This window comes from Dromiciops gliroides, chromosome 6, assembly GCF_019393635.1.
Source record: "Dromiciops gliroides isolate mDroGli1 chromosome 6, mDroGli1.pri, whole genome shotgun sequence".
Classification (NCBI taxonomy): Eukaryota; Metazoa; Chordata; class Mammalia; order Microbiotheria; family Microbiotheriidae; genus Dromiciops; species Dromiciops gliroides.
This window is the reverse complement of record NC_057866.1, coordinates 140960787-140982775: the sequence shown is the minus strand read 5'-3', so window position 1 is coordinate 140982775 and position 21989 is coordinate 140960787. Positions and strand designations below refer to the sequence as shown.

General features: G+C 38.5%; 1 protein-coding gene across 4 annotated transcripts in view; it reads left to right on the top strand.

The window, feature by feature from the left end:
* SCLT1 (sodium channel and clathrin linker 1) overlaps positions 1-21989 on the top strand; it is a 219654-nt gene that overhangs the window by 103912 nt on the left and 93753 nt on the right. For all 4 annotated transcript variants that reach the window (XM_043973395.1, XM_043973393.1, XM_043973396.1 and 1 more), the window contains one exon: positions 13997-14068. In XM_043973395.1, the coding sequence (XP_043829330.1) occupies positions 13997-14068 (72 nt within the window). The remainder of the gene's footprint in view (positions 1-13996; positions 14069-21989) is intronic.

Sequence of the window (21989 nt, the reverse complement as noted above, 5' to 3'; positions counted from 1 at the left end):
CCCACATTTTGTTTTGGAGCCTCCCAGACACTGAGCTAGAGCTTGCAATGCAAACACTAACATCATCACCTGTGTGTACATCCCTGAAAAGTATACAGCCAAAGTAAATGAACTTATCCACAGCTTTAAAAATCTCTCCATTTCCTGTAACTGATAGTTCCACATATGGATGGTGTGGTACTGGCTGGTGGACAACCTCTGTTTTCTTGGTGTTAATTGTCAGACCCAAATTAGCCCAAGCAGAAGAGAATTGCTCCATACTCCGTTGTATCCCAGGCTCAGAGGCTGCATCGAGTGCGCAATCATTTGCAAAAAAAAAAAAAAAAAAAGGTACACACAAACTCTCCCTCCACTTTAGTCTTGGCTTGTAAGCCTTTTCAAATAAAATAATTTATTGTCAGTAAGGGAGCTGGCTTAGATGCCAATTTTGCCTTTGTTGAAGGCATCCAGGAACATGGCTGAAAATATCATGCTAAAAAGCATGGGAGCAAGCATACAGCTTTTTTTCCATGACTGGGAAAGTGCAAGAGCATTATCCATTATCCAGAACCCGTGTAAGCATGGAATTGTGGAACTGGTGTACAATACTGATGACCTTCTCCAGGCCACCACTTTTGACATAATTTTCTATAAGTCCTTGTGACCTACAGTGTCCAAGGCCTTGGTCAGATTAGTGAACTTTGTGTACTGGCTTCTGTTCTGCTCCTGACATTTCTCATGGAATTGTTGGGGAGCAAACACCATATCAACCATTCCTCAGCCCTTTCTGAAGCCATACTGACTCTCAGGCAGATGACCATCTTCAAGGTTAAGTATCAGCCTTTTAAGAGGACTCTGGCAAGAATCTTGTCAACTATCACTGAGAGACACCCCTCCCCATCCACCATGTCTGTCACAGGACAATCTTTTTCCTTTACCTTTATAGAGAGGATAATGGAAGCATCCCTGAACTCCTGAGGGATAATCTTCTCTTGCCATATAACCTGGACAATTTCTGTCAGCTTTGTATGAGTAGGAGACCCCCCTGCCTTGTAAATTACAGCTGGAATACAATCAATACCAGGTGCTTTTTTTCCATGGGAGAAGAAGGAGCCTAATGGCATTCAAAACCATTTCTTCAGTTGGAAATTTAGCTAAAGAGGGATTGACTTCAACCTGAGATGTATGGTCAGTGGCTTCCACATTGATTGATGACAATCTGTTGAGAACACCATGGAAATGTTCAGCTCATTTTCTCCACAATCATGTCCTTATCACTATCAATGTGGCTTCAGTAACATTAAATCTTTGCCCCATAAATAGCCTTACAGGCATCATAAAAGCACTTTGGATTGTTATTATCAGTGTAAAACTGAATTTCATCTGCCTTCTTACTGAGCCACGAATACTGCATCTCTCTTAGTTTTACTTGTACTTTACTTTTGATAGTTAAATGCTGCCTTCTTAGAAACTGATAAACTATCCTGCTAGAAAACCCTGTGAAGTTCTTTTTTGCCTAGCAGTTTCTGAATTTCCCTATTCTTTTTGTCAAACCAGTCTTGATATTGGTGAATGTTCTGACCTAGATGAGTAATTGTAGTGCTTGTTGTATACCAAATCTCTGAAAGCTGCCCACTCCTTTTCTGCTCCACTATTGTCAACCATGTGTTGGCTCAGTTTTTCCTCCAAGTTAGGAACAAACTGGCTCAGAGAAGCACTCTAATCTGTTGACATTAAGTGTTCCAGTAGTTGTTTTGCCTTGGGGACTCTGCTTTTGTGGAATGCAAATATTTAGCTTGGAGAGGGTCTATAAGTCTATGATCACGCCAGCACTGTGCACCACACATTGCCTGCATCACTCACATCCTATCTTCTGCCTCTTCCTACAATGACATAGTCTTTTAAATGTCAATGTTTGCTGCAAGGGTGCATCCACAAAGTTTTACTACATTTAGGTAAATGGAAGACAGTGTTGGTGATGACAAGGTCATGAGATGCACAGGAGTCTTCAGTAGTAAGTGACCATTGCTGTTGGTGTTCCCAATTCCATTCCTCCCAAAGACTCCCTGCCATGTCTGGTAATTTGTGCCAATCTTGCATTAAAGTCATCCAGAATTATCAGCTTGTCCACTTTGGGTACATTGAGGATGAGGGGCTCTAGGTCTTCATAAAATCTTCCTTTGACCTCATCAGGATTCGTCATGGTGGAAGCATAGGCATTGATGTTGGTGGCATTGGCACTTTCCTGAGAGAGGCAATTGTATTGTCACGAGCTTGTCATTCACTTCTTTTGGCAGGCATACAGGCTTGTTGACTATATTTTGATTGCAAAACTCTATCAGCAAAAAACCCCCCAAAACTATCAGTTTCATAGCGGTCCCCTTCACTGTAGCTACTCCAGAAAAACATGTATCCAGCTCCAACTTTGGGAAGCTGGCCTTCATTTGCCAACCTTGTTATTCTTGAGGCTACTCTTTTGATGTGATACCTACTGAATTCTTTTACAAGAGCTGTTCGTCTTTCAGGTCTATGGGGTTTGTGTTGTCCATAAGTGTGCACACATTCCAGGTATCTATGGTGAGTGGAATCATCTTTGCAGAAGTTTTTGTACCTTCCTTTTGTGTTTTGACCTCAGGATGGGATCCTTGCCTGCCATGATAAGCAGGCCAGGGTTGGCTAAAGTGGACAATTTTTAGGGCACCTTTTCTAGTCCATTTCTCACACCAGGAGGTGAGCAGTGGGGTCCTTAAAGGCTACTCAGACACCCAAGGTGGCTGCCAAATCCCACTGCTGCTTCCAATGAGAAGACAACCCAATGACCTTGGCTGCTTGTGTACAGGGTTGTGACTATAGCTCCCAGTATATCCACACCTGCTGCTTCATCACTTGCCTGTTGCCACAGGATTTTGAGATAGGCAAAAGTAGTAAAAAGGTATGGGTGATGTCTTTTGAATTTCACATAAATCAGATTTAAGTGAGGCAGAGTTGCTCAAAGTTGTCAGCCTTACTCTTGCCTCCAGAATCATCAAAGTCTAGTGGCAAGACAGATGACTGGCCATGGCTAAGAGTACAGTGCATGACCTTGGTATCTTCTATGTCTAATCAAACTCTGAGTGCTCCACAGAGTATATACTTCAGCTGCCTCTATGGCCATTGGAATAAAGTGGTCTCATCCACCCATTCCCACCAGGGGAAGTCTTCACATGCTTGGGGTAAGCATTCCCCGCAATTCACCAATGAGTTTGAGACCCCTTGATTATCCTCAGCCTGGCTTAGCCTGTGTGCTGAAACAGTTTACAGGGGTGTTGCTGCTGCACATGCTACAGCTTCTTAGAACCACAGGTGAGAGTTGGGTGGATCAGGTGGAAAGCAGCCCTTAAAAGGGCTTGGTAGCCTTCACACCAGAGGTACTAGTCTTTGCTAAGCACACCCTGCATCCCATGTATGTGCATATCAAACAACAACAATAATGGAGAAAAATATTTGCTATAATGATGGTGATAAATTGATCCCTAGCATTACTTTGTTTTCTTTTTTTTTTTTTTTTTGGCAGGGCAATGGGGGTTAAGTGACTTGCCCAGGGTCACACAGCTAGTAAGTGTCAAGTGTCTGAGGCCAGATTTGAACTCAGGTACTCCTGAATCCAGGGCCGGTGCTTTATCCACTGCGCCACCTAGCCACCCCCCTAGCATTACTTTGTAGAGAAATCACAGAAAGATGGATAGATAGATATATGTATATCTAGATAAGTATGTAGATGTATATACACATGTATAATATATGTATATATTATATAAACAACATAATATACATATATAATATAGTATATATAATATCTAGATATCTATCCATATCAATAACATAAGCTATTCAAAATAAAATATATAATAATAAATGCATAGTATTATGATCAGCAGCCTCTTGATTTTGGCACTTGGAGTCATAAGGACTAATAGTTTTAAATGATGAAATGAAAGTAAATGGCAGTATTACATCTCTTCTAAGAAAGCTTTTAGTGCTGCTTTAAACTATGCTATTCATTCATTCAACCATTATTTAAGTAAATTATTATAGGTAATGAATTTTGTTAGACCCTACAGAAGAAAGTAAGATAAAGTTGTTGTTTTGTTTTGTTTTGTTTTTTCTTCTTCTTTTTTTTTTTTCAGGGCAATGAGGGTTAAGTGACTTGCCCAGGGTCACACAGCTAGTAAGTGTCAAGTGTCTGAGGCTGGATTTGAACTCCGGTACTCCTGAATCCAGGGCCGGTGCTTTATCCACTGCGCCACCTAGCTGCCCTGTTTTGTTTTGTTTTTAAGAAAAGGTTTCAGTAGAGTTGTCATGTGACCAATAAAATAGAGGATTAGGCATACACTCCTACCCTTAAAACCTCTCAAACTTCTCCAAAATGAGAATTATAATTTTGCACAGTTATACAGTTAAGCAATTGCAGATGTTTCCCCAGACTAAAATACCAAGACCCCTAAGAAGGTAAATGCTTAATAAACTAGAAGCAGAAAGGCTAATCCCAAATCCCTAAAGTGCTCATTCAGCCATCCATTCCTTCCACCACCACCAGCCAAGCTCTGGCAGACTGGTACAACCTGACTTATACCCTTGTAACAGAACTCTTTCCTTTCTCCAGCCTCCACTCCCCTCCTCCCTTTGCCATAGAGGTAGAGAAAGGTAGAAGAAAGTTGGGTTCTTGCTCTACCTGGAGTAGCATTGTGGCAGCATATTGGGCTGCACAGAAATCTAAGAAATCAGAAAACTAAGGAACCATCGGAATTGGGACAGGCCTGAAAGAAAGGAGATTGTCATCCAGCTAAAGCACATTTTGTTCCCCCAAAAGTCACTTAAAACAGAGGCTTGAGACTGGAAAAAAGTGAATTCCCCAGTATGGAAGGAGATTGAGAGTGCTTTGAGGTGCTATAATCAAAGCAGAGAGGGAAGGCTGTCAAAATGTGAGATTGAGGAATATAAGGAAAAGAGACTGGAATTACCAGATATTTCAGGAGGAAGAAAACTTGAGCACAAGTAGATAAGGAAGATATTGACAATAGAAGGGAAGATGGCCTCAAGATTATCTATGAGTCCAAACATATCTCAATAAATACTGTAAGACAAAAATGAATTAATGATGAAGCAGAAGACCCTGAATATTCCCAAAAAGGCATGGACCTGCAGCAGGATGTTCTGCATGACTCAAGAGAAACGAGAATGGTAAAAGTAGAATTTATAACTTGCAGAGCAGAAAAAAGAAGACAGAAATTGAAACCATGGTGACAAGTCTGTCCGGAAAAACAAAAGAGAAAACAACTAATTGAAAATATGACTACACAGAAGTAAAAGACAGTTTGGAAGGAGAGAAGCAAAAAAGCAGTAATGTTAAAAGAACACATGATCTCTATACAGTAAAAACATATTGAGGGGACAGCTAGGTGGAGCTGTGGTTAAAGCAATGGCCCTGGATTCAGGAGTACCTGAATTCAAATCTGGCCTTAGACACTTGACACTTACTAGCTATGTGACCCTGGGCAAGTCACTTAACCCTCATTGCCCTGACCAAAAAAAAAAAAACCAAAACATATTGATCTCAGAGGAAATTTTAAGGAATATAAGGTTTTGCAGAAGAACATGGCAAATCAAAAAAACCTGAAAACCATAATGCAAGAAAAGTGCCAAGAACTTAAAGTGCCAATCAAAAGATTCCACAAATCACTTTAGGAGTATGGAGGAGACACCTTATACTGCACACTCTAATACATATAGTGGTTAAATTTAGCAATTTTAATAACAACAAATTCTTCAAGCAATCAAGAGAAAGAACCTCAAATATAAGAGAAATAAATTCAAGTAAAATAAGATCATTCTATGCCCTCCCGACATAGCAGAAGGGAATGGAATAATATGTTTCAAAGAGCAAAATAGCTGTAACGATTGGAATAACGCCACCTGCTGGATACTTACTGTAGAAGAGTTCTGCCCATGAAGCGAAGGTCTTTGAGGGCAAGACCAGGAGTCTTTTCTTTGGCGGGGAGGAAGTGACGCAGACTAGTGGGAGGAGGAAGGAAGAGACTGGCGCTGAGTCTCGGGCTCTTTCCTTTGGACTCTGGTGGAGAGCGGAGCTAGAAATGTGCTCTCCCTTTAATAGCTAGGAATTTAGGCCTTTTTCTCTCTCTTTACCAAATTCTTATTCTCCTTAATAAATGCTTAAAAGTCTAACTCTTGCTAAAGCTTATAATTTATTGGCGACCACTCATTAGATATTTTAGACAGTTTAGCTAGAATTTTAGCCCTTAACAGATGGCTGACCACGAAGAGGAAAGCTAACCCTCAGTCTTCTGATCTGCTGGTTGGGTAAGAAATTTCCCCTCCCTCTCCCTTTAACTGCTAAGTACTGGTGTACTGGCTGTGTTTTTCCTTTAAATTTTTTCGAATGGACCTTTTAAACTCCCTAATTACCCTATTTTTGATTTTGGTCTGTTTAACCAGACAAATGGGAGATAAGATCATGTTAATGCTTTGTTTTTGTGGATTTTCTATTTTTCTTTTTATTTTTGTTAAAAGAGCCAGCAACTTACTCACACAAGGAAATATCTCTCCCTCTCCCAACCATGCTTTTTCAGAGAAACCTGAAGAGATTCCCGCAGCTTTTCCCAGTTCTAACAGTAATTGTTGCTTTAATTTTGCATGCCTGGAGGCAATGACCCACCCTCTAGAAGCTTTTAATCCCCTAGCACCTGGAGGCAAAGTGGGGGAAGAGGAATCCAGGCCTGAGTTCAAAATCAAGTCTGATTCAAATTGCGCTGGTCCCTCCCCTCCTCTCCAGACCCCACCCTCTACTCCTCCTATGGCCAAGCCCATAGCTTCCCCTGCCTGGGAAGTCCAGAGATCTGATGCGCATGCTCAACTTTTTCTACCTGCATTTGCAGCTTCAGGCTCAGCCCTTCCCCATCCTGGCTGTGCTTTTGAGACAATCTTAGAAAACTCTTTAAATTCCAGATATGCTCGTTTTGTTCATAATTTTGCTAACCTGCTTTTGTCTTTAATTAGTAATCTTATAAAGCATTTGTATGGTGAAAAGACTGACAAACAATATAGAGGGGTTAAAGAAGAAAAACTTAAGCTGAATAAGAATGACAATCATCAACATAGTTCAAGACTCTGCTTCTTTTGCCATGGAAGGGTATATATTTTACAGAAATGTAGAAGTAAGCAGCAAGGTATTGATATGAGTATTGGGGATTTTAGATATCGGAATCAAAGGTGTTCTGAATTCACTCAGAGTATTAATATCAGTTCAGAGGTTACATAGGATTTCTATGCTATTACATATACATTTTGAAATTAATGGTATGGGTTTATTTTCATAGAGATTTTCATGCTTTTGAGATTGTGTTTTATATTTAGTTTTTAAAACAAGGAGAATATTTGTAAAAGCTTTTTATAGTCATGTGATCAAGTTTATATTTTATAATACTCTTATTAATATTAAGTTCACATTCATTTAGACTTCCTTAGTTTGAATTTCATTGTCTTTTATTGTTCCATGTGTATTTTCTTCTATTCATTTGTCTATCTAATTTTGAAACATTGCAAGATGGTTTTGATTTTATTATACAATGTTAATTCTAGGAGTATTGTGCTCCCATATTCTGAGTTGTTTGTTTTTGTTATTTTTTCTCAACTGATTATTTGATCAAACTCTTTAAAGCATTTCCCTGGCAAATTGTTTGCCATGGCAAGTGTAAATTGATTCTAGAAGTATTATTTTTGATAAGCATATTCCAAAAAAAAAAAAAAAGAGGGGAACATTTGTAAAAGTTTTCTTTGAGATTGTATTGTGCTTTAACTTGTATTTAAATATGTTCAGATTTTTCAAAAAAGTAATTGTATACTAAGTAAAAAAGGGTATTATTTGAAATTGTTGCATAATTATATATTGTGTTCTGAGTCAAGATGTATTCACATTTTTTGCAATCATTTATTATCCTCAATTTTTAAATCCATATGAGACTTGGATTATGGGAACTTATCATTTAAGACACTAATTACCTTTATTCTGAGTTATCAGATGCCAGTTGGCCAAGGTGCCATCCAATCACAAGAGGAATACATGCAAGAGCAGACACTGAACTGTCACATGAGGGGAGACATGCATGAAGTCAAGGTATGGCCGAGGGAACGGCTTTTGACAAATGTTGAGGTTGGATTCTCTTGGTTTAATATTTTATTTTATTTTTCCCCACAATATTGTACAGATGGCTGGAAGTATTCATCCCACCCATCTCACTTCTACACCTGGCTTCCATGCTCCCTCCTATATGCCTGATGCCATGGACATCTCAGTCCCATGCATCTGATTAAGTCTGACTCAGTTTCTTCCAATATGTTCGGTGGCATGGACATATATTCCATCCACCTATTTTAAGCCTGGCATACTGTATGGGCAGTACATATTGCTCAAGTGTGGGAATGCTCATATCCCATCATTTCTCTGTTCTTTTATGGTAACCCCCATAATTATCTCAGGTGTCATGATAAATACAGTGTTGAATTTGGCCTTGACACCTGTTACCAATTATATTAGATTTTTTAATTTCTCATAATGGCATGAGGATAATTAGGCAGATGATGCAAAAAGTGATGAAACAAAGATAAAAATTATTTTTAAAAATTAATATCGCAGCAATTGTCTTCTCAAATACCCTCCATAAGGGGGGACTATAGTAATATTATAATTTTAAAGAATGTTTCAATTTTTGTTTTATTATATGTTTCATGTGTAACAACTAAGATTCTGAATTCCCTTAGACATGTTTTTGAGAACTTTCATTGTTTGATTTGATTATTGACAAAGCTATTTTAAAGTTGTGTTAAGCTCAATTTTGTAGGAAGTTTTCCTGGCTGATTACCAGCATCCACACATCAACCCCTGAAAAGACTTCCATTCCACGACTACACCTAGAGGACATCTGAGAAAAGACTTTCAGAGACTTTAAATGAACAGTTTTGATTTGTTGTTTTTGTTGTGTTTTTTTTTCTCTTTCTGTTATAATATACACCATCTGTAACATGTATTCTCTGCAGAGGCCCTCCCTTTGCAAGACCAATGTCAAAGCGTCGGTTCATGAGGACAAAAAAAAAAATCACCCCTCTGGACAAAACTTTCCTCTCTTCCTTTTCTATATTGTTGTTCACATATTATTAGTTAGCAATAGTTATTATATTCTTTTTACTGTTCCGTCAAGGAAACATTTTCTTGAGGAACAACAGGGGGGACTGTAACGATTGGAATAACGCCACCTGCTGGATACTTACTGTAGAAGAGTTCTGCCCATGAAGCGAAGGTCTTTGAGGGCAAGACCAGGAGTCTTTTCTTTGGCGGGGAGGAAGTGACGCAGACTAGTGGGAGGAGGAAGGAAGAGACTGGCGCTGAGTCTCGGGCTCTTTCCTTTGGACTCTGGTGGAGAGCGGAGCTAGAAATGTGCTCTCCCTTTAATAGCTAGGAATTTAGGCCTTTTTCTCTCTCTTTACCAAATTCTTATTCTCCTTAATAAATGCTTAAAAGTCTAACTCTTGCTAAAGCTTATAATTTATTGGCGACCACTCATTAGATATTTTAGACAGTTTAGCTAGAATTTTAGCCCTTAACATAGCTCAAGATGCAACCCATGGCGACAAATCCTGCAAATCTCCAACTAATAATTTTTAAAAGGACATATAATAAAAGAAATCATCTTTTAGCCAACCATCATTAAAAAGGTCAGAAAATCAAATCAACAAGTAGCAAATGAGCAATATAACCAGAAAAAAATTTAATTATCAGAAACTATAATACACAGTTATATACTAACAAAATTGAATACTAAAGAATAGAGGAATACCTTCAAAAATATAACAGGAGACCAAATAGAGGTCATTAATAATTTATTATCAAAAATGAAATATAACTAACTATAAAGGAACTACCAAAACAGCAACATCAGTAAAAACAACTCCTTTTTTTACTATATCTGATGGCTTTCTGGATTAGGTAAGAAGAAGAATATAGGGAGATACCCTGGTGATGTCAAAATATAACAATAAAATTTATTTTTTAAATGGCATAGTCATTTCCTACAGTTAGTGTATACCTAAGGTATAACATAAGATGTTAATGTTGGAAAATTCCTAATTGTTTTACAGCACCATAAGCTAATTACTAATGTCTCATTGATGTCAGAAAGTTTCTTATGAGTGATTTAATATTGTGGGTGGTTATTAAAAAGATTTACAGAATATTATCAGAACTGGATTATATGTGGAGTACTGCTCTGATGAGACGAGTAAATTATTCAAAAGTGCTATAATTAAGGAAAACACTGTAATTCTAATGAATTTGAGTAAAGATTTTACTTGTAAATGAACTTATATAAATATGCGTATAACATTTTCCTCTGTGAGACCTTTATTAAATATTATAAATTAAATTTTAATAGCTTGTTGCATTTTATAATGTCAGTAAAAAAGGTGATATCTTTTGGTATCTTTCTATGGTCTTGTCATATTTTTGTGTCTTAATCTTACTGCACATGTCATAATTTTTCTATTTTACAGCTACAAAGTTATAATTATACAGACATTCTGTACTGGTCAATTTCTTTTATCTGCTTTTTATCCTAACTTTTTCACCTGTTTTCTTGAATAGATACACTTCACAATCTGACTTCATTGTACCTTTTCCATCCTATCTCATGTTGGTAGTAGTGGTATTCTGTCATTTCAGTTGTGTTCAACTCTGACCCCTGTAGGGGCCAAATTTAATATGGGGAAAGTTAATTGGGTAGATTTCTGTAACATTGGGGTTCAGAAAATAATAAGGGGGCAGCTAGGTGGCGCAGTGGATAGAGCACTGGCCCTGGATTCAGGAGGACCTGAGTTCAAATCTGGCCTCAGACATTTGACACTTACTAGCTGTGTGACCCTGGGCAAGTCACTTAACCCCAATTGCCTCACCAAAAAAAACCCAACAAAAATATAAACAACAACAACAAAAAAAAATAGAAAATAATGAGGGACCTCTAGGTCCAAAGTTTCCTCTCTTCCAAACTGCCCTTTTTTAGCTATTTCTCCAAGGCTCATAAAAAAGGAGATTAACAACCTCTTTTCCACAAACAAATCAGTTTTTATCAATGGGAATAAAATATATAACAAAGGTGAAGTTAATAAAGCCAGGGACAAGGGAATAGGGGAAGAGAAAAAATGGATAAGCTCCCTGGCTGTAGCAAAGACTGACTCCACCCCCAAACTTGCTTCCAGCTCAGCTAATTCAAAGAGCTGGCCTCATTTCTATTAACTCACCACCTGGGGTCTGTACTTTCCATGGGAGTCAGCCGTGTAGCCCCTCTCCAGTCTGCTCTTAGAACCTCACCAACAGGAAAGAGAGCTCCTCTGAGTAAGCGTTAGCTTTACTCCTTTTTCTCTCCCTCCTTTATATTTATATGCTAAAATTTGTTTAGCCATTACTCCAGTTGATGAGCATCTACCTTCCTTCCAATTTTTTTGCCATTACAACAACTGACTTTATAAATGTTTTGGAATGTATAGGAACTCTTCTATCTTCAACAATCTTGGGACGTATAATTAGTAGTGATACTTCTTGTTTAAAAACTTTGTGCTATTTAGTGAGTCTTTTTTGGGGGGGGGGCAATGAGGGTTAAGTGACTTTCCCATGGTCACACAGCTAGTGTCAAGTGTCTGAGGTCAGATTTGAACTCAGGTCCTCCTGAATCCAAGGTCAGTGCTTTATCCACTGGGCCACCTAGTTGTACCCCAATTTAGTGATTATTTTAGTGTAATTTCAAATTCTTTTCCAGAATGATTATACCAATTAATAGGTCATTCAATAATACACCAATATTCCCAGAGCTCTGTAACATTTTGCCATCTTTTGTCAACTTTGTTAATCAGATAGGCATAAATGAAACCTTAGAATTGTTTTAGTTTGAATGTCTCCTGTTAGTAGTGAGTGATTCAGGGCATTCTTTCCTATGGCTGTTGGTAGCTTGCATTTCTTATTTTGCAAACTTCATATTCTTTGATCACATATCTATTGGGAGATGGCCCTTATTTTTATATACTTAACCTCAATTCTCATGGATATAAATCCTTTTTCAGACATATTTGCTATAAAGATTTGCCTAATCAACTGTTTCTCTCTTAATTTTAGATACATTGATGGTCATGTCAATTCTAGGCCTCCTTCATATCTTCTTTTTTTTTTTTTTTTTCCTCTGGATTCTTGACCTTTCCTTTCTCCCAATGAAATTGCGGTATTATTTTGTCTCATTCTGTAAAGTAAGCTTTTGGTTGTTTGATTGACATGGCACTAAGTCTGTAAATGTATTTTGGTAGTTTGTCATTTTTATTAAATTGGTATTGCTCAACCATGAATAATAAATTTTTCTACTTATTGAAATATTTCCTGATTCTCTAAATCATATTTTATAGTTGCATCTATATTAGTTTTGAATACATCTGAGAAGTTTAGCTCCCTGATATTTTATGCATCTTATTATTTTAAATGTAATTTGTTTTTCTCTTTTCTTCTATTAAGTTTTGTTAGCAATATATGGAAAAGCTGATGATTTTGAGGGTTTATATCATATTCAACTACTTTCATCAGTCAGCATTATATTGTATACTGTGTGAGAGGTTCTATATTCTCAATTCTGTGAATATAGGGATAATATAATGAAGCAGTTATTATCCCTCAAAAAACTTGAATGTGTACCCATAAATATAAGCAAAATAAATAAGGAAATTTGAAGGGGGAGGGACAGATATTAGAAGCTTGAGGAATGACAGAGAAAAAACTATGTAGAAGGATGTGCTTGAGCTGAGCTTTGAAGTTTTAAATGGAGATTTCAGATAGCTGAGTTAGGGATTATATTACAGGCATGGACAACAGTCTGTGTAAAGGCACAGAGTCAGGAGATGGAGCTTTCTATGTAAGGAATGTCTAAAAGGACAGTTTGACTGGACCATAAAGTTAATTAACATCAGTAACTTTCTTGAAGTTACTAGTTGTTTTGTTTTGTTTTATTTTTAGTGAGGCAATTGGGGTTAAGTGACTTGCCCAGGGTCACACAGCTAGTAAGTGTTAAGTGTCTGAGGCCGGATTTGAACTCAGGTACTCCTGACTCCAGGGCTGGTGCTCTATCCACTGAGCCACCTAGCTGCCCCTACTAGTTGTTTTGAATAATTTTTAAAAATAAAAGTATTTTATTATTTTCCAGCTACATGTAGAGATAGTTTTTAACATTTGTTTACATAAGATTTCAAATTTCAAATTTTTCTCCCTCCCTTCCCTCCCTCCCCTGTGCCCTAGACAGCATATGTGTGTGTGTGTGTAATAAAATTAAACATATTTCTGCATAGTCCTGTTATAAGAGAAGAATCAGACCAAAAAGGAAAAACCTCAAAAAAGAAAAACACCACCACCCAAAACAAAAGAAATAGTATGGTCCTATTAGCATCCATATTCCACAGTTGTGGGTTTTGGTTTTTTTTTGGATTTGGAGAGCCTTTTCCAGTTTTGAATAATTTTAAATTAAATCTTTATCATTCTCTAAGTAAAACCATCATATCATTTGCAGAAAGAAAATATGTTTTCTCTTCTTTACCTAGCCTCATTACCTCGACTTTTTTGTTTTATTACTGTAGCTATCATTTAAGAATATCAAATAACAATAGTAGCAATAATGACAAATCACTCTGTACCTACTTACCATATACATGGTTCTTTTGGGCATATTTTCCCCCAACCAGATTGTGTTTAGGCAGTAAGAAAGATAGCCAAAGATCAGGGTTTGTGAAGTGTGTGTATGTATTTGTGTGTGTGACCATATTGTGACAATTGGACTATATATTATTTAGTTTTTTTATTCCTTGGCTTCTTTCCCCAGCACTTAAAATATTTATTGAATTTGAATTTTTGTTTTGAGCCTAATTTTTTTAATATCTCAATGTACAGGTGGCAAATACAAGAAAACAGTATAATTTACAGATTTCTCGATTAACAGAAGAACTTTCAGCCCTCCAAATGGTATGTTAAATATTGTTTTGCTATTACTTACAAAATTCATAAATTCATTTATTTTTAAGGCTAAGTCTTCTTTAATGGGTTCTATGTAAGAAAGATTGACAAATTCCATTGAATGAATGTATTTTAAAAGGAAAGAAACAGTTGCAGTAGCATTACTATGCTTGAGGCCAATAGAAGTTAATGACAACATTTTGAGATCAGAAAATTATATATACCTTTCCTTGTTTGGGGAGAACTTTCCCAATTACTCTAAACCAAATAATCTCCCCCTTTTTTCGTTCATAGTTTGTGTTGTTTAACACTTACTAGTACCATTGTTTTGTAGTCACAGTATTAAGAGATTTCATCATTTTCTGTTAGAAAGGATATTAGAGATCATCTAGTTTTATAGATGAGGAAACTGAGACTCAGAGAGATTAACCTATTTGACCTCTTGCTTCTCTTCCTACCTATCTATCTCTCACCTGATAACTATGGGTGTCCAATAGGGCTCTTTCTTAGACCTTCTTCTCTTCTTCCTCCTTATACTTGGTAACCTCATCATTTCCCATGATTCTCAAAAGTACTTATCTATCCCTAACCTCTTTGCTGACCTCCAGTCTCACATTCCCCAATTGCCAATTTTTTCAGATTGGATGTGCCAAAGGTATCTTAAACTCAAAATGTTTAAAACTGAATTCCCTACCATCTTGTCAGTCTCTCAGACTCACAACCTAGCTGTCACCTTCTGCTCCTTACTCTCACTCCCCCATAACCAATCTGTTGCCAAAGACTGTTGATTTTACCTTTGTAACATCTCTTACACACATACCCTTTCTCCTCTGACACTGCTACCTCCCTGCTACAGGCCTACTCACTCTTAGAGTATTGCAGTATCCTGGTGTTTGGTTTGCTCCAAAAGAACTTTCAAAGTGATCTTGCCTAAAGCTCAGGTCTGACCATGTCACCCCTTACCATCCCCCCCCCCCCACCCCTCTACTCCCAACTCAGTAAACTCCACTGGTTCCCTATGATCTCTAAGATAAAATTTAAAATTCCTATTTGGCATTCAAAGTCATTTTATACTCCCACACTCACACCTTTCCAATTTTCAGACACTACCCCATGTAGTCTTTCATTTGGTGACATTGGACTGACTAGCCATTTCAAACAAGAACCTCTATCTCCTGACCAGGAATTTTCACTGGCTGTGCCTTATGCCTGGAATACTCTCCCTCCTCATCTCTACCTCCTAGTTCCCCTGCCTTCCTTCAAGTTCCAGCTAAAATCCTACCTTCCATAGGAAGCCTTTCCTGATCCCCCTTCTTTCTTTTTCTTTTTTTTTTGGGGGGGGGCAATGAGGGTTAAGTTCCCCCTTGTTTCTACTGCTTTCCTTCTGTTGATTATTTACAACTTATCCTGTATATAGCTTGTGTGCGCATAGTTGTTTGCATATTGTCTTCTCTTTTAGGCTGTGATCTCTGTGAAAGCTGGATCTGTCTTTTACCTTTCTTTCTATCACCAGCAGTTAGCCTAGTATATACAGTAGGTGCTTAATCAATGTTTATTGACTAACTAACAAGAATTAAATAGTAATAGAGCCTGGATTTGAGCTGTATTCTGACTCTAATGTCAGTACTATTTCTTCTATACTATTTATCTATGTATGTTTGTAAGTCTTTTAAAAATTTTGAATGTATTTGAATTCTGTATATTGTACTCTCTCTATATATGTTTGTGCTCTCTTTATATATCTCTCTATGAAAATGAGATATGATGTTACATTGTTTAATTCTACAGATGAAATTTGAAAGTATTTGAAAGTATTTAAAAGTATTTGAATATATATTTATATATTCAAATATATTCATTTAAAAGGTATTAATTAATAGTTACCAGTTACTAGTGCCACTCCAAAAATTACCTTGTATTTATTTTTCCACATGTTTTATTTATATTTACATATGCATATGTTGTCTCCACCACTGATAGATGAGATCCTTAAGAGCAGACACTATTTCATTTATCTTTGTACCTATTACACCTAACATAGTGCTTTGCATGTATGACACTTAATAAATGTTTGATGGTTATTAATTGAAAAAATCCCTCCAGCAGCTTGATTAGAAATGAAACTTTTAAAAGGTAACTAGTTTTCTGCATTTAATGCAAACATTTCTAAATTAGGGTAGATAACATACCTCAGATAACTGTGGCCCAAATCACAAAGTATGAATCCTTTAAAAACCTAATCAACCTATGCCAGATATTCTGATTATCAAAGAAATGGGTATTTTTTTTTAACTTAGGTGGCATAGTGGATAAGAACTCTGGATTTGGAGTCAGGAAGACCTGAGTTCAAATCTTATTTCACATACTTAATGGCTCTGTGATCCTAAACAACCTCCCTCACCTTGAGTTTCCCCAACTATAAAATGGGTATAATGCCTGTATCTCTTCCCAGGGGTGGTATGAGTATCATGTGAGATAATATATGTACAGCATTTTACAAACCTTAAAACACTATATAAATACTAGATATGGGTATTATTGAAGGGAACTAGGTGGCACAGTGGATAGAACCCTGAGCTTGGAAACAGGAAGACTCATCCTCATGAGTTCAAATCTGGCCTCAGATACTTACTAGTTTATGATCCTGGACAAATCACTTAATCCTGTTTACCTGTAAAATGGGCTGGAGAAGGAAATGGCCAACTACTCCAGTATCTTTGCCAAGAAAAGCCCAAATGAGGTCAGGAAGAGTTGGGCATAACTGAAACAACTCAATAACAACAACACAATTGTTATCATCACCATCAACATGTGAGAAAATGGGTAGTTGTCTCCTCTCAGTGAGGATATAACAGTCAGTCATACTCCTCCTGACCTGTTTGTAGGACAAAGGTCTCAGATCCCCTCCTCCCCCTCTGGCTAACAAAATCACATGGTTCAAGGAGCCCTGTTCTCAATAAGGTCTGCTCCTGAGTCATACCCATATAAGGAAGAGGGATGGGAATACTGCATTCTGATTAGCTAGTTTTTGCATGTAGATTGTAACCCTTGAGTAATCAGACCAATGATGAAAAAGGGGAGGGTCCATTCACATTAGAGACTAGGGTATAAAACAGGGCCTATGAGCCCCCTCCCTTTGTACCCACTAGCTGCACTCTAGGGTGCCTCCTTCTCATGAGAAGGAAATAAAAGAGCCTTTGTCACATTGCTGCTGAGTTCCTGAGAATTATTGAGAAGAGGATTGGTTTTCCCTCACAGTTGGAGGTCCTCCCGGGATTTAAGGAGCTGTGGGAACCCTCCATGTTCCAGCACTCTTCACCAGCGATTGTCAGAGCCTGGAGGAGGGCCACCCCTGACTCCTGAGCCCGATGAACTCAGCAGAGATGTCACAAATGCGGGGTGGAGCACGTTCACCAAAGGGGTAAGAATTTATCAGAACAGGGGAGGAAAGGGCTATCGAGTACTCCTTGGGTGGTTGCCCTGGGGAAAAAGACATTGGGTGTGCCAAGCAGTGTGCCAGGCAGTTTGAGTCTATAGGCACTTGGCGTTCCAAGTGGTGTGCCAGGTGGGCGTGGTTCCCAAGAATTCAAAGGATTCATTAAAGACTGTGTTGAAGGAAATAAGATGGGGAATGCCACCTCTACTGATACAGAAAAAGAAGGTACATCTCCCGAAATTCCCAAAGACAGCCCTTTGAGAGATAATGTAGAAAACTGGGATAAACTTGAGAGGTATAGAGGAAAATGCAAAAAGAGAATGATAAAATATTGTTGCCTAATATGGGCTGGGGTTCCCCTCGAGGGAGGTTCAGTCCTTTGGCCTAAATTTGGGTCTAACGAAAATCGGGTATGTCGAGCCTTAAATATATATGTAAATAGTAAAAAAAACCCAAAATCAAGAAGAAGGGGAATATGCTAAATTATGGCTGTCTGACACTAGCCTGTTTCCCCTAGGGAATAAAGAAACTAAGGACATGGAGAATAGCTCAAAGTGGGATCCATTAGAGTACTTGCCACCCCCCCCCATGTTCTCCCACCCCAAGTTGTGGGAGCATCTGGAATACAAGAGAGGAAAGGGGCCTTGAGTTCTACAGCCCTCTCATCCTCTGGAGCCCTTCCTAAACCACATGGAACTCTCCAGAGAGAGCTCCACCAACTTCATAAGGATATCCAGAATCTCCATCTGGGATCAAAAGTAGAGGAACCCAGTGCCAGTAAACAAGAAAGATTGTTCCCATTAAGGGAAGTTCCATTAGGAGGAGGTGAAATAGGTTATGTAGATGCTCCATTAACCAGCCTAGATAGAAGAAACTAAAAAAGAATTGAGATCCTTATTGGAAGACCCCATTGGATTAGTGGAGCAGTTTGATCAATTTCTAGGTCCCAGTATATATACCTGGAAGGAGTTAATGGCAATTATGAGCATTCTGTTTTCTGGGGAGGAAAGACAGTAAATCAGAAGGGCGGCAATGGAAAATTGGGAAAGGCATCATGTGCCTGGCCTGGGGGTAGTCCTGGCTCACCAGAAATCCCCAAATGTAGATCCAGGGTGGGATAATAATAATAATGAGAATCACTGGAATCATATGCGGGACTTAAAAGGGAATTGATAATACAGGGAATAGAAGAGTCAGTCCCTAAGAGTCAGAATCTCAATAAATTGAAATACAGCAAGAGAGGGATGAGTCTTCTTCTGTGGTTTTAGAGAGGCTGAGAGATCAGATAAGACGGTATGGAGGTATGGACCCTGAAAGTCAGCTAGCACAAGGAATGCCTAAATTAAACTTTGTAACCAAGTCCTGGCCAGATATTAATAAGAAATTACAAGAAGTCAAGGGGTGGAGTGAGAAGCCATTGGAGGAATTATTGAGGGAAGCACAAAAAGTGTTTGTAAGGAGGGACGAGGAGAAACAGAAGCAAAAAACTAGGATTATGGTATCTACTGTGACTGAAATCATGAGAAAGCAGGAAATGAGCAATAGTAGAGAAACTAACCATCCCCCAGGGGGATCTCCCAGGAGATATCAAGGGAACTGTGACCAGTATGGGAGAAATAGTTCAAGGGAAGCAGGGCAGGGAAGCTCATGGAGGAGGGGTGCTGAGAGGAAACCCCTCATCTGCTTCAAGTGTGGAAAAATTGGGCACATGCAGAGGAACTGCCTAAATAATGAAGAGGAGGCCAAAGTGTTCTCCTTTGATGGAATTTGATGATTAGGGAAGTCAGGGGTTCTTTATTCTGGGCCTCTGCCCTGAACCCTTGATAAACGTAAGGGTGGGGCCAAGAGGGGAGGAGGTGGTTTTTCTGATAGCTAAAGGGGCCACCTGATCCTCTTTGGCAGTAATTCCACCTGGAATGACTCTGACACAAGAAAAATTAATGATAGTGGGAGTAAAAGGGGAAACCTTCCCTGTGCCTTATTTTGAACCAACCAAACTGGAATATAACAATAAGGAAATTTATGGGAGATTTCTGTATATCCCTGAAGCAGGGGTGAATCTGTTTGGGAGAGATTTGATAGTAGAGATGGGAATTTATCCTGAGGTACAGGGAAACAAAATTGTGACTAGGCTTTTAACTCTGAGGGAGGAAGATGAGAAGGATATTCAACCTTCCATTTGGGCAAGTGAGGGTAACTGGGGAAAGCTGCAGATTGCCCCCATTAAGATTAATTTAAAGGATCTCTCCACAGTAGTGAGGGTCCAGCAATATCCAATCTCACTTGAGGGAAGGAAAGGATTGACCCCTGTAATAGAGGAACTCATACAAGATGGCCTGTTAGAGCCATATATGTCCCCATTCAGTCCCCTGTCCGAAAATCGGATGGCTCCTATAGCTTGGCACTAGATTTAAGAGTTGTAAATAAAATAGTAGAAACCAAACACCCTGTTGTCACAGACCCCTATACCCTACTGAGTAAAATCCCCTTTGAGAGTGAATGGTTTAGTGTAGTGGACCTGAAGAATGCATTCTGGGCATACTCTAGATCCTGAAAGCAGGGATCTATTTGCATTTGAACCTTACCCCCTAACTGGGCTGGGACTTGTGGGTTGGTGTGGCTGGCCACCCCCTTTACCATGGCATCTGAGCATTTCTCTGAATCCCAGTCTAAATCAAGAAAGAAACACAGGTTCTTGCATAAGGGCATTGTAGACAAAGCCTGCGTAGAAAGTCAGTTGTGCAGTCTGGACTGGAATACTGACATGAGTGGCCTGGGCATCTTCATAAAAAATGGAGATTCTGCTATGCCCAAAAGGCTATAAAACTGTCCATACCCTTTGATCTAACAATGACACTACTAGATCTGTATCCCAAAGAAATGAAAAGGGCAGGGTTGGGGGTGAAAGGACCTATTCATAAAAAAATCTCTATAACAGCTTTTTTGTGGGGAATGACGCAAGAAGTTGTGGTTTATGATTGTAATTGAATACTATTGTGCTATAAGGAATGACAAGCAGGCTGATTTCAGAAAAACCTGGAAAGACTTATATAAACTGTTGCAAAGTGAAGTGAGCAGAACCAGGAGAACATTTTTTAAAAACTGAACTCCTGAGAAGGTCAGTCAGCCTCTGGAGGGCATGGCAGAGGGATGAGATTTGCTTCTAGCCCTCAAGGCACATGCTTTTTAGTTGGGCTGGACCCTACCCAACTGGAAGACCTAATTTCTGTTTAGAGTATAAATATAATATAATCTAGTCTGGGCAAGCCTTTGCCTTAAGGAGGAATTGCCTGTACTTGGTTCCCTCCATTAGAGTTTAGAGTCACTCATCCCATGAAGTAGAAAACTAGCTGGACAGTTCCAGATGGAGATGGCTTCCCCTTGATGCCTTGAGGCTGCTGAGTCTCTTGATTAAACCACCTTCACAGCAGGAAGGCTATAGACTTTTATCCCATTTCCGAATTAAATATCCACCAATCAAGGCTGAGTTTCACTTATTAGGGAAGCTCCCTGATTTAAGGTGTTTCAGGGTCTCTCCTGGAGTCTTTTGTTACCAAGTGAAAACACTGACCATTGATTTATTGGTTGCTAGCTAGTATGATTAAGAAATTTATTATTAATTGCCCAGAAACACTGTCTTTCCAGGTTTCATTCCTCTCATATTGTACCTAGTAATAGTAATATTGTTCAGTGATCGACTGTGAATGACTTAGCTGTTTTCAGGAAGAAAGTTCCAAAGGACTCATGATGAAACATGTTCTCCACCTCCAAAGAAAGAACTGATGGAATCTGAATGCAAATTGAAGCATACTATTTTTCACTCTTTATTTTTCATCTTTTTTTTCTTTTGCTTTGTTTTTCTTTCACGGCATGACTGATATAGAAATATGTTTTCATGATTGCACATGTATAACCTATATCAAATTACTTACCATCTTAGCAAGGAGGAAAATGACTTGAAAAAGGGAGAAAATTTGGAACTCAATTAAAAAAAAAAGAATGTTTAAAATTGTCTTTACATGTAATTGGGAAAAAATAAAGTATCTTTTAAAAATATGTATGTTTGGGGAGGATCTAGCGAATTTGGGGGTGGGGGCAGCACTGCAGGGTCACAGGATACTTCCAATGTGGTGCAGTCTTTTCTAGCCTTATTTCACAATATTTCTCGTATACTATCAATTCTCGCTATACTGAACTTCTTGCTTTTTCCTGATTTTTTAAAATACTGTTCTTGTACCCCCTGTGCATTCATGCAAGCTGTTCCCCATATTTGGAGTATACTTCATTGCAACATGTTAAAATCTTTCTTTTAGGGCTAGTCCATGTACTCAGTCCTGCATTGTGTCCCCTGATGCTCTCACCCCTCCATGCTGCTGATTAGTTGAAAGTGATCTTTCTGATCTGGATAGTATGTGACCAAAAAGATGGAGGACTAGAATTGTCTCCAGATCTCCTGAAACTCTCAAAACTCCTCAAGATAATAATTAGGTGTGA